Raw genomic sequence first — 16,310 nt, forward strand, 5'->3', positions numbered from 1 at the left:
ACAGTGGTGGAGAGGTGATGATTTGTGCACCTAGCAGCCGTTGGTAAATGACAAATGTAGCACTTTTCTACTCTACCTGAGCACTCAAAGCACTTTGTACAACTTACCTTATTAGCCATTCGCACCTGTTCATAAAGGAACATTTTTTCTATGCTTTTTCTAGGTAAGGGCTTTCTATTTATCTCACCTTCATAATCTGATAGATGCAAATGAGAGCAACTTGGGCTCAGTAGCTTGCCCAAAATGAGAAAAATGTGAGAAACAATTAAAGTTACTTCAAGTTATTGCAGATCAAGGTGGTTCTACAAGCTGCTGGGCCTTAAGTTGCACTTAGTTTTTCACATACTGCTTCTGCATTTTGCTCTAGTTTGTGTTAAATAAATAGTGACGTGATATAGTAAGTCTTTTATTGTTCATCTAAGACCTGGTAAGGAATACATTTTGAATAAATGTCCTAATACGGTATAGTATTATAGCTGATGGAGGATGTACTTTATTCTTTATTATTGTAGGGTTTTTAACTTACAATACAAAGCACTTTGAGGTGACTGTTGTTGTGATTTAATGCTATATAAATAAAACCTAATTAAATGTATTTGAATTACTTTTTACCGTGACTGCTTGTCTAAATCAAGATCCAGTTTAATAGTCGATCTTGGGGATAGGATTTGCAGTACATGATGTCTGCCAGCAGGTGTCACTCATACTGCGCCTGTTGTGTTGAAGGATGTAGAATGTAGTACAGCTATTCTCTCTGTTTACCTAAAGAACATAAAAGTTTGTAAGTTCATCAAAGAACAATACCATCAGCAAGATTTTGAGTTTATAAAAATGCAAACATTCATGTATAGCGATGACGTAAGAAATCACTTTCTTTCAAATCAAATGAGGGATTTTTCAGATATGGGACGGCTGCTCGTCAACCTCTAGGACTCTCTGACAACATTCTCCCCTCTTTTGTCTTTCTCCCACAACTTGCCTTTCCTTTCTGTCCCAGTGGAGTCCAGAGGAAGAGCTTATTTTGACCAAGCTGACATTCATTGGCTGTGGCGCATCTCTGTGTGCTCTGGTGGTGACCTTGATGCTGTTCACTGTGCTGGAGTAAGTAACTGATTTTTCCTGACCTGCTTGCCTATGATGCGAAAATAGCTGCCTGTTTTCTGTCTGCCTGAGCCACGGGACGCAAGGCAGCCTCACCTTTCTCTGTGCTGCTAAACACAGCAGTCACTTTTTACACATGGTGTCAAGCATGCAGTGGTTCTGCTATACATATTTTATGTTGTATACTGTATTGTGTTTCTCAAGTACCTACATAATTTTGAAAACAGGATTATTTCCAAAGTCAAAATAGCAAAAAACTATTATAGTGGTCTTGAAAATGCTAAAAACTTATAATTTGGACTCATTATATGGAATTTATGCAGCACAAATATCATTTAGGCATTTTTGTGTATTTTTTACACCTTTTTGGGCGTTGCCATGTTATAAGAAAGACATGCTGAGATAACTGATCAGTAGTATCGTTGCTGCGGCTCTGTTCCTAAAGCTATGATGGTATTGACTTGCGCTAATCCAGTAATTACTGGTGTCTACATGTGAGTCCACCCTGAAGGTTTATGGTGGCATTCTGTAGCTGTTAATTAACATTACGGTCATTGAGGGATCGCGATCAGCTGGAGAGGAGCTGCCTCGGCAATTTACGACTGCCCTAAAAACAGAGAGCGCAGGCTCGCGTTTCACGCGCGCTGATGTATGATGTACATGTGTTTGTGCGCTTAAATTCACTCGCAACCAGAGACAAAGCTGAGGCTCACAAAGCCGAGGACGCTTGTATTCATGCGGTGGGGTTACAGTGGTCTCAAGCAGTGATGCAGACATGAAATGAGCCCGATGGGCAGATAATGAGAGGCTCTCTAGTTAATTTACCTCTCAGCCAGTTTCAGCTGTCTCTTGTTTTTCTGTTTTCTGTTTGATATTCAATGTATTGAAGTCATGTAAAGATAATACGAGTAGTTGTTTTGATCTTTTTGGGTGTTTGAGGAAACGGTGACATATATGGTTTCTTTATTGTGGTGCCATTGACATTTTCAGTTAGTTATGCGAACAGGTGGGGAGCAAGTCAGTATTTTACGTCACATCTCAGAACCAAGTCAATCTGTGAATTAGTGAGATTCTGCACAATTCTTAGTTCTGCTCCTTTATTCTGTATGAAAAGCGTTTCTTTTATCTAATCCCTGCAGCCGCCTGAAGGCAGCATTCCAGTTAACTGTTGATCAATCTGCAGCTATTTTTGAGAAGCTTGACCAGCTTCCCTTCTTGTTTACCTTAATATAATCATGTAAAACACGCAAGTGCAAGATTACTACACATTACCATAGTGTCTGTTACAGCTATCTGTTTCTTATGACCAGATATTTGGCTCATTTATGACTGGTGGCTCCTCTGAACTAGAACTAGAGAAATAGGGTAACAGTTTTGTGTAGTGCCGACATGGGATAGCTTCCAATTTTGTTGGTATGACAAAATACTAGGTAAGACTGCACAATGACAATAAAGATTTGTCTTATATTATCTTATCTTAGCAGTATAACTGAGATAGCACTCGATTGGTGCAATGCTGTTTAAGCAGGCTCCACAGCATATATCTTCCTTTGGATGAGGTTTTGTTATCCCCCTCTGTATCCACAGTATCCCCAAATCTGACAGGACGTCCATTCACAAGAACCTGTTCGTTGCCCTTATCTGCGCCCAGGTGATTCTGCTGTGCAGCGGCTCAGCCATTCACAACAAGGTAAATGTTATGTTGATTTTTCAAAGTAGGTTTGCAGATTTCATAACCTATATAGAGGGTATCATTAAATATTGTTAGAGTTACACCTATTTGCAGTATTTTTACAGTGAAACAAGCAAGTGATTTAAATCTAGATTTAAGAAAATACAGAGGATTTATAACACCTACATATGAATTGTGCAGTATTTAGCTGAAGCTTAGAAATATTTGAAATGACTGTCTAAATGAAAAAACATGTCTTTAGTTGGTTTTTAATTCCTGTTGCAAATCAATCATAATCATTAATTTACACAAACTAACATGTCCTGAATAGAGGCTACAAAAGCATGCATACAGTTATCTGTGATTGTGAGATTGATAATGATGTCAACGGGATATTTCGTCTTAAACATACAGTTTAAACATTTTTCATGTGTGTGTGTAGTTAAGGCCTGTAGCCATTCTTGACTTTTATTACTTAGTATCACTAATGCAACTTTCATCTCATAATAACAAATCTTATGTTTATGCCTGTGCTTGTGTGTTTTAAGGTGGCTTGTACGCTCGTGGCGGCGCTGCTCCATCTCTTCTTCATGGCGGCATTTAGCTGGATGCTGGTGGAGGGTCTGCTGCTCTGGAGCAAGGTGGTTGCAGTCAACCTAAGCGAGGAGCAACATATGAAATATTACTATCTCATCGGCTGGGGTACAGTTACATGACCGAACCAAATTGTTCCTTATTGTTACACATGCAGACGGGCTGCCAGGTTTTTGTTGTGGTTGCTGTGTGTTGTTGCAGTTTCAAATTTGGATGGAAGTAGTTGATTTGTTACACTGTGTAATGTGCAGTGCTCTAACTGACTCTCTATATGTGCAATTCAACAAAACATCAGTGCTTTTACCTCCTCTGTGTGTATTTTCTTAAACCTCTCAATCTAACCAGGTCTGCCTGTGCTGATAGTCACCATCACACTAGCGTCAGCCCCGAGCAAGTACTCGGCCGATGACTACTGCTGGCTCAGTCTGCAGAATGGCATTATCTGGGGTTTTGCTGGGCCTGTCATCTTCATCATCATGGTCAGCAAATTAAATTATAATTAGCTGAACTGATGTTGTTAAAATAGAGCATAACAGGGATAATAGTTTAAAACCTAATGTTGCTACCTCTCCTTAGATATTTGTATTTACTTTCTTTTTTGACGGTCTCTGTGGAATCTTTGCTTCTTCCTCATTTCTGTACTCTCCTGATTTTATTTTGAAGGTGAACATATTGGTATTAACCAGGGTCGTGGTCATCACAATCTCCACAGCCAAGAGACGGTCCATCATGTTGGCCATGGGAGCCAGTCCGGTGGAGCGAGCGTATGAACAGATCAGGTACCGACCACAAGGAGGCACCATTTGTCCTCTTTTTAATGTGTATCGGCCTCGGCCAGAGGCCTTGAAACGGACAAGCTGTAGTCGTTAAGTGATTTTGTACTGCATTTTGTCATTTTAAATCAGTGGCTTTTGTTTATCAGGCGAGAGAGAGGAATACTTTTGAGTGGATTTTATTAGTGATAGCCATATAAAGGACTTAACTGATTGTAATGTTATACTCTCAGTGTTTAATAGTGTTTAAGTCATGCCAAATTGTATATATTGTCTTGCGATAGTATATTTAACTTGTGCTTATGTCATAGAAATAATTCAAACTATGGTGTTGTTTGGAATTGAAAGATTATGTTACTAACTGACAAATTTATATTCTTTCAATTTAAAAAAAAAAAAATACATATGATATGTTTGTTAACTTATTTTAGTTTGGATTAATTTAGTGTTAATTTGAAATGTAGCATGCGTGCAAATCACTAACTAAAGTCCCGGAGTTTTGTACAGTTAACTTTCCTTGTTCCATACCACGTACCATTGCTAAACCTGCCTTGGTACACTGACGTCTCCGTCGCTGTTGCACTGTGATGTCCGTACAAAAGCACCATCCCAGGCTGCGTCCCTGCTGTCTTTTCACTTCAGTTTGATTGGAGTAAAATCCTGCAAGCTTCTGTGTGATCCTAGCAGATGAAATCATGATTGTGGGCGTGTTTGAACCTACCTTAGTCCACTGGGGCTCACAGTAGGTGCTTTATGAAGGTTTTCAAAACAGGCCTTGAACTATTTGCCTGGGTGGCAGCCATCTCGGAAACTCAAACACATTCCTCCGCTGAATAAACTAGGGCCCCGTCGCATGCCATGTCACACACACGAGAACACACAGACAGCTGTTGCGGTTTGGCGGTCACCTAAGCGGAACGCTAATTCCACTCTAAACAGAATTAAGGTGGATTTAAGGTGGGAAGTTTTCACCCTGTGAGCCTTCCAGCTGTATAGGCTTGTATATGGAACAACCGGCTCACCGGAGCTTCTCGGTTTTGACAAAAAAGCTAATAAAAAGTTGGGAAAGTTGGAAATTGAATAGAAGATGATCAGAAGGAGAGCCTGAAGGAAATAATTAAATACATTTTACGTGGTTTGCTCAGCTCAATCAGCTACTTTAGATTGGTGTGATTGGTTGTTGTGTTTGTGGGTACAGGGCTGCAGTGAAAGCAGTGTTGGTGTTGCTGCCCATCCTTGGACTGACGTGGCTGTGCGGTGTTTTGGTACCTCTATCCATTGTAATGGCCTACGTCTTCATCCTCCTAAACTCCCTACAGGTACACACACACACACTCAGCTCACAGATGTTGTGTTCAGTGTGTGAAAGTCTCGAAACCTAAACAATATTCGGGAAAATAATATCAGTCGTGACTGCAATACGTTTACGCATGCAAAAGCTCGCCTGGCGATCTGTATTGATTATAGCGTATAGAAATAATACGCTTGTTATTTACACTATAATTACAATGAGATGTCTTTTGAAATAAACAAATCCAAGCATGGATAATTCTCTCAGTTGTAATATCTCCAATGAGAGAAGTACGTTCGTATCGCTACCCACGTATTTTTGAAAATCTTGTCATAAAGAGAAAAAAAATGGAATAAGGCTGTGGCGAAAACTTTTGAACAACTTGAAAAAAAAGTTCAGACTTTTAACAGCTTTTTTTCATCAGTGAGAAACAGAAAGGTTTTCCATTATACATTGTAATTCTGCCCTTCTCACATGGTGAGGGTACACAGACTGTCAAGGTTTTTATTTGTCAGTGACAAGGCTGAGGCAGAAAGGGGAAAAAAAAGAGCTCCGGTCTGGCTTGTGTTAAGGAGGTGCTTCATTTTAACAAGGAAAGTGGGTTTGTATTGTTTGTTTGATTATTTGTGTTTTATGTATTCAGAGGTCAGCATTACTCTTGCTTTTTTGTGCCTTATCAACGTTGGTTTTTAGGCTTTTAGTGCTGAAAGTTAGCAGTTCGACTGCCACAAACTTTGAACAAAGATATATATATTTTTATTGGCACTGTTTAAAATAATACAACAAAATTCATGAGAGGTGTGTCTGTGGCCATTACAGCTCCATTTTAAAATGGTCACAATATGAAACAAACAAAAAAAAAGAGTTATCTGAAGCCTTACTTTCCTCAGCAGTGATTGCGGGGAAGCCTCGGAGATGAAATCGTGTAATTCTCTCACTGCAGCGGGCGGCCCCGGGTCAGCCAGCCTCGGCAGCGTCTCCAGATCTGCTGCTGCGATTTGTAGTTGTCTTTTAATCAGCTGTATCTTTAATTGAGTTGTATATTTAAAGGGAAAATCAATAGAGGTTTCAGCTGCGGTCTGATCATTACGTCCGGCTCCTTGGTTACCATAAATAGTTTCTGTTTCTCCCTCATATCTCATTATATTTTTTTCTGTGTCGACAGTAATTAATGAAGAAGGTTTTCTTTCTGGGCTCTTATTATACAAATGCACTGCTTTGCATGCTAATGCATAACATGGATTTCTATTCTTTTCCATGCAGCGGCGTGTCTGCCGCTGTCCAGCCTCTGTTATTCTCTTGGATCTCTGGTTTTCTTTCCAGCAATGTATTGTGGGTATATTGCAAAATGGCAAGACGGCTCGCCTCAGGCCTTAGGTTTAAATAAAGAAATGAAATATTTGCAGTTACACTTTTGACATCACAGATTACAAATACAATTCTTTCTTTGTCTTACTACATACTTTCAAAGGTAATGGATAGACCATGCATAGTTCCTTTGTGTGTTTGGGTGTGTGTGTCTTGGTGCTGTTGGGATTTTTGGGCAGCTATAAGAGGCCTGTGGTAATACCCAGCTGCTCTGTGATAAAAGAGCTACATAGTGGCTCTTTCAGGAACCCTACCAGGCTGCACTCTGCTCTTTTGACCCCGCTGTTCTCACTGTGACAATTAAAGATGGAGAATTTTTACTTCACCTATGAAACGAGCTACCAGACAACATGCTAAAAACAACGAAAATGAAATAATTAAAAAGGTTTAAGAGGGTTGTTGGTGTAAATGTGCTCCAACATGCTCATGTTTGTGCTTTAATTTTCTTTATTGACAAAAGTCTGATAACCTGGGGAGGAAGGGGAGTCAGCATGGTATTTTTACTTTTCCTATTCGCTAAAAGTTGTTCTATCAGTGTCTGCTTGTGGGTGTTGGTCAAACTTTTGTCCATACTGAAATATCTTGACAGCTGCCGAATAAACTCTCATGACTCTTCGTACAGAAATTCATTGTCTGCAGAAGAATTTTGATTTTGGTCCCACGTTGTTCAGCCGAGTTTGGATATTTTTCTCTTGCACAACCGTGAAAAATCTGGTACCATGATTCGTTCTCCAGTGACTGAATTGATGAACTGATCCTGTAATCAGGACAGTCATCATTAATTATTCCTCCTCAGCCATCTCTGCTTGCAGGTGCCACTATAAACCGTTTAACTGTTATCCCTACACTTTTGAGTGACTTCTGTTCTAGGTTAGGTTCTGTGTGAGCATCTGTTTTAAACAAATTCAACAGATGAGGTCCATATATGTTTGACTAAACAATTTTAACTTGCAGAAAACACTGAAAGATTCATATGATTCTTTTTTGGTCAGCTGCAGTTTATAGAATGTAAAAAAAAATAATGACAGAAATAAAATTAAAAAAAATTAAAAAATGAAAGCGCAAAATGATACAAATTTTCTTTGCAAATTTTTATGATTTGAAGGTTTAGGCTTAAAGATTTCCTTGTGTTTAATTGAGCCTGTCTTTATATTTTAATTTTGTTTAATGACCCTCTTAATATGTTAATTAAACCTTGCGTTACAGTGTATCATTACGGTCGTGTAGATATTGCCTTCTGTAGTGTCATGGATCCCTTTGGTGTGGGAGAGTCCAGCAAAATATGGTCCCTCTGTAATGATGCTCGTAAAGATGATGAAATGTGTAAAACCTTAACAACGATGCATGCACAACCTGAGCTAGTGAGTGGGCGATAGGAATAAGATTTAAAAAAAAAAAAAAGAAAAGCAAATAAATAAATAAGAACGTTCAGGTTTTTTAGGAAATCGTTTTTTATTTGCAGCTGTTGTATTTTCAATGGGCCAGCCAAAGCAACATAAAGCTTAAGCGGCAAGCCTTTACTGTTAAATCAATAAAACAGATAATGTTGACAAGCCTTTTTCATTGCTCTCCCTCGTGCCCTCCTCGCTCGTCTTCTTCCTGCTCCCTTCTTCCTGAAGTATGTCTACCCTTACTGTTATTTCTCAGTGCAAACCAGCTGCAGCGGGCCATTATGAGCAAACATACTGAAGACCGGGCACACGGACGCACTGTACGTCTGCTTCTCTGTGCAGCGAGGGCTCCGAATCTCAGCCCTTGCTGCTGCTTCGTTTCGGGTGAAAGTATCCGACATGTGCGTGTCATCTGTGCAGAAGTTATTTGAGTTGTTTGGCAAAACAAGAAGGCAGAAATGTTGATATTTTTCTTGATTGGTCCGATGGCTCGTGTGTAGTGCTTTCTTGTAAAGCTATAGAGAAATATCTTTATTTTAGGGAGTCAATGCGGCACTATTGTAAACACTTCTAATACCCAGTAGATGTAAAAACCCACAGCAACAGCTGCAAGTCACATTTCATGTCAAACCAAACACATCAGAAATGAAAAACTAATATATGGCATTTTAGTTTTAAAAGAGAACCATGTGGAGTTTGGAGCAGATATGATGTTCTCCCGACTCAATTCTAACTTCCTGCTCTGAGCCGGTAGTTTTTATGAACATCTTCACCATAAATGCAGACATGCCTCATCTGCCTCCTTATCAAGCTAGAGATAAATAGCAGCGAATAGCGTGTGCGCGCGTGTCAGCGAGAGAGAAAAGGGGAACAGGGGCTCTTTGGGGAGGCCATAAATTGCTCCATCCTCCGTCATCCAATCTCTTGGCAATGTCATTCAAAATCCCCTCACTATCCATTACCTGGGTATAATAGGCTCCTGGCCATGCAGTGTCCATCTTATTATTAGCCCATAACTTTAAACTATCAATAACTTTGAGGTGCCGAGAGAGACATTGGACGGGCGGGGGGGATGAAAAGAGGCAAGGGAGAAAACAAAGTAGAGAGGAAGGAAGTTACGGAGTTGGAAAGAAAATGTTAGGGTAACGATCGTTCTCAGTAAGTCGCGGAGAGCGCAATGAGTCCCTGTGGTTTGTTTTCAGTTTTTTGGGTTTTTTAAGAATGCATCCTTTTATTTCTGTTATGGCCATTCGCTTCCTGCGGAGGGCAGCCCTGTGCCTAAATATATAGAGAAATCAATGAGAGAATTTATCTGAGCTGTTTCATTCATATCACATTAAGTTCTTTTATATCATAGGAATTGATGACAACAACATTTTCTTTTCTTTTTTAATGACATGAACACGGCGGCGAGTCTACAGGTGTTCTGTCCCTGTGGGATAAAGATGACTTTGGAAGAGATATTTGTACACGCCAAGGAAGAATGAGGCAGTTGTATGCTGGTTTGGTTTTGCCAAAAAGTCGGTCCATGTAACTGTCCCCTCCCCCCGCCTCCGCTCCTTGCCTTTGCTTATGATAACATTGCATTGCACTCCAGTTACTTCACCTTAGATGCTCACAAAGTAAATAAAACACTCCTGATAATCCAAAGGAAGACCGAGGTGTAATTTTAAAGCAGCTAAAGGTTTCAAAAAAAATATTGTTTGCATTGTAATGAACTCCCCTACTCAGTCCACTTACATCAACACACATTTACACGCGCTTGGCTGGTGGACGTCAGTATGCATTCATGATACAGATATGATCAATAGAGTCTCGCACCGCTTATTGATTTTTGCCATATGGGAGATTTGCTGTATAAGTGAGCCATGCTTTTACAGCATCTGAAGCGATTGTTCGAGAAGAGGTGATTTCTCCTCTTTGGTCAGTAGGTCAGAGACTACAAAACATCAGAGATTTCTGTAAAAAAATTGAGATTAAATTTGATGTTAACAGATTTAGTGTAACTGGATGTTACTGCATTGACCGGACTTATAATATGCTAATATCTGACCTCTGCTCACGCTGACTGACCAAGTGGAAGTGAAAAACCACAGCAAATGTTTTTAAAGATTAAAGTTTTTTGTTAGCTCCTTCCTCGTCACTTAACGAGCTCTCAGCTGAAAAGTACTTAATGTTGCCCCAAAATACAAACCGACAGCTTTAACACAGAATCACCAATCTGTATCCAGTTTTGCCTGCCAATGCTTTATCCCTTTCAGGTAAAAATGTCTCAAACCGGCAACATGTATGTATTTAAAAGACCTCACATTCAGTTTTAATTCCACTTCCTGTCTGAATGTGAGATGAGAAAAATGCACAGTGTATTTTTTTATGCTTTCATTTAAATTTGCCCAGTTTACAAGTACCAGCTCAGTTAGATATTTGCTGATAGATCAAGCAATGCGCTGCCTGTGCAAAAGTGTAATTTTGCTAATGGTCCTCAGCTTTGCCATGCAAACATCAAGTCAAAAAAATTCTAAAATTTAAAAAACATTTTCATGTTCTTAAATGCAATGCTCTGGCTTGTAAATATTTCAGAGCTCAAATTAATTTTCCGTTTCTCATGTTGCTTGTTTTTTGTGCAAACAAAGCAAATATTGTTATTTATTATATATCTTTTACCTCCATTCAAAATAATCTCACAACAAAAATTTAAAAGAAGAAGGAAAGTGTATGCAAAGAACTGGCACATAGTTGTACATGTGTGATCCTGCACTTTGAATTCTTGTGTAAAGTCTGGCTTTTTTTTTTTTTTTTGCTGAACATAACGGGCCGTTAAGGGTTGTGAATGTCTGTGTGCATGTGTATCTGGACAATGTGTGTGATCGCTTGTCACCGCTACCATCAACGCCCTACAAACCGAGGAGTTAGAAGTTATTTTAATTTCTCATTTGGCAGAAGAAACCAAAACAGCAGGACCTGGATCCAGTTTCACAGTCAGGCATCTCCGGCCCATTCATCTGGACCTGCACAACTGGCCCATTCACAGCCACAGCATTCCCCTCCTGTACACTTCTTATATTTTCCTACTGTACCATTTATAACTGCGGCTTGCCACGTTTTTATTTTTTATTTTTAGGAATGCTACTTTTAAATGTATATATACACTAAGATTTTTGTAGAAGTTATGCTCGTGGAATTTCCGTTCAATGTAATCAAACAAAGATTCAATGAAACACGTGCAAAATATCAGTCAGCAAACGTTGAAGTGGTCCAAACTGTGTTGTAACACAGTTTTACTGCCTATAAACTCACTCTGCAAACTAACGCAGTGACACAGTCGAGAGTGTCGACGTGCACACATGGCAGAGCTCTCACTGGCCAGATTACGGAGGGAAATGTTTTTCATTTTGGACTGTTTGAGAAAACAGGAACCATATTCCCCTCAATTCCCCTGACATCCTTATTCATTGTCTGCCGTAGCGCTGAACACACGCAATTTAAAGCAGCGGCCATCTCTCCCAGTACAGTGGAATTTACTGGTTGCACAGAGATAGCGAGTGATTGTGAATATTTCATCATTTCTTGTATTAGTTAATATGCTTTCACTAATTATTTTTTTTTCTAATTATTGAATTGAATTTTAATTCCTTATGTACTGAAATAAACGAAAATACTGCAACTTTGTAACATAAATATTTTGCGCACAAATTATTATTATACAGCAGTGGGTGATGAAATGTTTAAATTAATGTAGTCATAGGTAAAATCATGGAGATTTATTTATAAATCCATATTTTAATGAGTCTGTTGGATAATTATGAACAAACAAATAAATACACTTCTTTCATTGTTTGCATTCCCACTGCCTGGGAAAATAACTTTCCCTTTGAAAAAGAGTCCACTGTTTGCGTTGCATTCTCAATTACCAGACGCGGCATTAAAACAATATTCAAACGGGATACCAAGGTCAGCACCGATTCCCACCATGCCCGTCTGAGATGGCACTTATAATGAGGTTGTAGCTCAGCTGTTTTTTTTTAAAAGTAGTATATTTATAGTGTGTTTTGTCTCAACTTGTACTTTTATTTTTTTCCCCCGTTGCCTCTTTTCATCTTTTTTTTGTTATATTTTTTTAATGTTTATTTTAGTTTAAATAAACAACATTAAAATTAGAGCTGTGCTGCAATATTTCATACAACCGCTTGTTCACCTGTTTGAAGGGAGGATTTCTTACAGATGGAGAGGCTTATTTCACAACCTTAGCATCAAGGTTTGTGTACAGAAAATACTTTACAAAAATGTTCACCTAAGTACCCTTGAAATTAACTGAAGGGTAGACAAAAAAAATCAGCCTTCATTCTCATAGAATGTAAATATTAAGTCTAGAGAGTAAAGACACAGACCAGCAGAACCAAAGAACCAGCTGCAGTGGTTCAGATGGGGAAGGACTGATTGTTAGGGCGGGGAGTTCTCTTGGAGAGATCAGTTTTAAAAACGAGCCTGGGAAAATAAAGCGGCGAGAATAATAGGCTTCCTGTCAAAAGAGGCCAAAGAATTTCTGTCATTGCTCTTGCCGCCACCCCAAAGACCTCTCCTTGTGTTAAACCTGCTGGCATTTATTTGCCTTAGAATTACCTGCCAGCTCAATTTAGTAATAGACTGTGTCATAAGAAAGCAAACCATCCCCTTTGCCCCCTGCCCAATGGTAACTATGTGTGTGTGTGTGTGTGCATGTGTGTGTGTGTGTGCATGTGTGTGTGTGTGAGAGAGAGAGGGAAGGCGTAAAAGAGAAAAAAAGAGTGTAGTTATGCTCAATGGCCTTAATGCATGTTATAGTTTGTATTTGATTCCATGCATTGATGCTATTAGTAATATTTATTTCTCTGTTTTTGTGTGTATATGCATGTTATCCCATCAGCTGACTCTAGACTTCATGACCTCACTCATCCATCACCCCTGCCGCCTTCCCCCTCGGCTAAGCCACACAGCTGACAGTGTCAGGAACAATTCCGACACCCGAAATTACCCACGTCGAAACAATGACCGTTCTATTTATAAGTTCACCGTCTTGCCTTTTGTATCGGCTGACACCACTTCGCACGCATGCACAAAAATACAGACAAACTCACGCGGCTGTATCGGTAACAGCTCAGGGTGACTAGGTTGGGGATAGTCCAGTTTTTTCTTACTCTGCCTCGTTGCCGCAGATCTGTAGATTTTCCCGGCTTTGATGTATACTTTGCGGGTAATTAGTGGGAACTGGGTCAGTGCAGGGCAAGAAAGCAAAAACCCTGTTGTTCTTTTAGTGGGTGGGTGGTAAGGAGCTCCCGAGGCGGGGGCACGAAGGGTGGACAAGAGTGTCGGAAGGTTAAAAGGCTGTCAAACGTCAGATCCAGTTTGCATTTGATAATTAAAAAAAAAAATCCTCTTTTTTTTTAAAATGTATTTAAAATAGATAAAAAAATATTTGATAACTTTTGAAGCTGTCAAACTGATAGATAAAATATATATGTTAATTATAATTGAATTTATATTGATTACACCTTAGCGATTACACTGAGTGACAAACCAATGGGTCACACACATCTGGAGCGACTTTGTGTTAAATTATGAGGCAGAAAAAATGAAATGATTTGATCTAGGTTACCCAAAGCCGCGCTGTGCTTTTTGCTTGAAAAGTAGCATGTGAATTCTCTCCTCATTTTGGCTAATGTATGTGTGCTGCCACTATTTCTGTTAAGTAGCTGTAATCAAGAATGTGAAGTACAAATTACAAATTAAACCTACAGAATATTCTGTCAAAATTTTTCATATCTGGCAACTCAGTTTCAATGAGTAATACAGTAAATTATAATTTCACAATTTAAACATGACAAGTTCCCATTCTAACTGTACACAAAGGCAGGTCATTAAGAGATCGTTTAGCAGAGATAATTTATGAGCACTATGTGGATGTGTCTGGGAAGCATGGCAGCTACCTGTGTATTTTACTACTAGTACAGTGTAGCATTGTGTAAAAGCAAACAAAACAGTGCGATAGGAGCTGGAGAACAACAGCCATGGCGGCAGGACACTGATTGGGATGTTGATGTCCCCACTGGCCTCTTGCCCTTCCTGCCGTGGCCCATAGCCAGTCCTCCACAGATACCCCGGGTCATTTCCTATGCATGTCAACGCACATAGATATACACTCTTCCCGTCGAGTGTTTACAGCCACATGCTGATTCATATTAATCTGCTTCTCGTCGGGACGGCGTGTAGGGAGGGTCCTGGAGGGTTTATGCGGGACTGGGGGGCCGCTGAAGGTGGGTAAGGCATTCACACACACAACCTGAAAGCCCTGTCTGACAGATTGCACCAGGCCTGGACTTCTTTTTACACTGAGCAGATGTGCTCTCCCACTTGTTTTCCTTAGTAATTATCCCTCATTAAGTGAAAGCATGTGCCAATCAAACAGCTTAGAGAGCAAGAGCAGAGCCTGGGACAGAGTGCAGAGAGAGAGAGGGAGAGGCGAGGAGGTCTATACCAGGATCTTTAGTTTTTAGGGTTTTTTTAAGCATACTGTCATTTCAGAGTCATTACTAGATTAAAAGCCACCCTTGCCTGCGCTGAAGCAGTTAGAGAGTTGGCATTATTGTGTCTCAGTTGACTTTTTTAGCAGTTACAAATCTAACAAGTTTAATACGTCCCATTGTTCACATTAACTTTCAAACTGAAATATTGCTGTCATTCTCTGCATTGTCATCAAGGCTTCATTGGGATGGAAGCATGCATGACGCATCTTTTTTGTAAATTTTCTCCCTTTCGATTCTTGTTACATTGAAACGAACAAACAGAGCCCAGTTTTGCAAACGCAGCATCATTGCTTCAGCTTGTGAGAACTTGTGAGAACGTGAGTTGAAAGCCACGTCTCCCAGTGGCGCGGTCTCTAAAATAACCTCCTCTGGAGTTGCAAAGGTCAAGGGTTTGAATCCCCAGAGTGCAGCAATTCATGCATGGGTTATGTTTTCAAGTGCTCACTGAGGTTAACAAATACTGATAGTTTAAAAGCTGTATCTGTATTTTTATGCTTTGCTTCTCTTGAAACACTGTTTTTACTATTAGTAATCAGTAACTTAGATTACTGTTACCTGATAAATAGTGGCTGCTTGGTTAATAGCCAAACATAACAAATGATTTAACAAGTCAGGGATGCAGACACTTTTCTCTGATGCTCATGTTGGCAAGGTAGGATTATGTTTATCGATATGTCAGCAGGGCTTGATAAAGTAATATTGGTATGTTCACAGGGGAAACACCAAGTGCAGGACATTGGGATCATGTACAGCATAGGTGTCAAACTCTGGCCTGCGGGCCAAATTTAGCCTAATTACATTTGGCCCGCGAAGCCATACCAAATTACTATTAGAACTGGCCTACTGGTATTATACAGCTAATATATATATTGTTTAGTATTAAGCTTTGCTTGTTCCATATTCAGTTTTTCAGCAAAACGTGTTTGAGTCCATGAGAAAAGATTCATTCTTATATCTGGAGGAATAAATATATTTCAATAAATATTAACGTTAGCCCGCGACTTTGTTCCAGTTTTGAATTTTGACCCACTGTGTATTTGAGTTTGACACCCCTGATGTACAGGATCGACTGCAGAGAAGTAAATAAAATTACAAGAGGTGATAACAAAGGAAATCAAGAAGGAGTCCAAGTAGATAACCAAAAAATAAGGAAGCAAAAGTAATGGGGGCACAGGGGAAGGCACACAGCAAGATAAACAACTGGGAAGCACCAGTAATCTGCCAGATACGTGCATTAAGCAGCGTAGGGTAAGGCTGGGGTTACCTGCAAAAATGCAAATGGACAGCAGCCGAGTTGTTCTTAATGCGTTATTTTCTAGTCTGCTTGTAGTTGGCTTGTAGATCCTTGCTTGTAATGTCCATGTGGAAAAATGTCAGTCAAAACAAGTTGGAGGGCATGCTGATCCCAGCAGTCACACTTTGATGGCAAAATTTATTCAACTCAGACCAACGCAAAAGAGCAAAGAAGAGTAACAATGGTGTAATGATGATGTCAAAAAGACAAACCAAACCAAAAATTGAATAAAAAAGAAAAAAATCAACACCCAAGACATAAAAGGA

At 39.6% G+C, this 16,310-nt stretch overlaps 1 protein-coding gene across 1 annotated transcript in view; it reads left to right on the forward strand.

Moving 5' to 3' along the window:
• LOC102796164 (adhesion G protein-coupled receptor D2) overlaps nucleotides 1-16,310 on the forward strand; it is an 89,266-nt gene that overhangs the window by 10,194 nt on the left and 62,762 nt on the right. The window contains exons 14-19 of the mRNA XM_087852359.1: nucleotides 998-1,101; nucleotides 2,689-2,791; nucleotides 3,322-3,475; nucleotides 3,713-3,846; nucleotides 4,031-4,146; nucleotides 5,339-5,459. Coding sequence (XP_087708485.1) covers nucleotides 998-1,101; nucleotides 2,689-2,791; nucleotides 3,322-3,475; nucleotides 3,713-3,846; nucleotides 4,031-4,146; nucleotides 5,339-5,459 — 732 coding nt within the window. The remainder of the gene's footprint in view (nucleotides 1-997; nucleotides 1,102-2,688; nucleotides 2,792-3,321; nucleotides 3,476-3,712; nucleotides 3,847-4,030; nucleotides 4,147-5,338; nucleotides 5,460-16,310) is intronic.

This window comes from Neolamprologus brichardi, chromosome 15 (assembly GCF_056152115.1).
Source record: "Neolamprologus brichardi isolate AB-2024 chromosome 15, ASM5615211v1, whole genome shotgun sequence".
NCBI lineage: Eukaryota > Metazoa > Chordata > Actinopteri > Cichliformes > Cichlidae > Neolamprologus > Neolamprologus brichardi.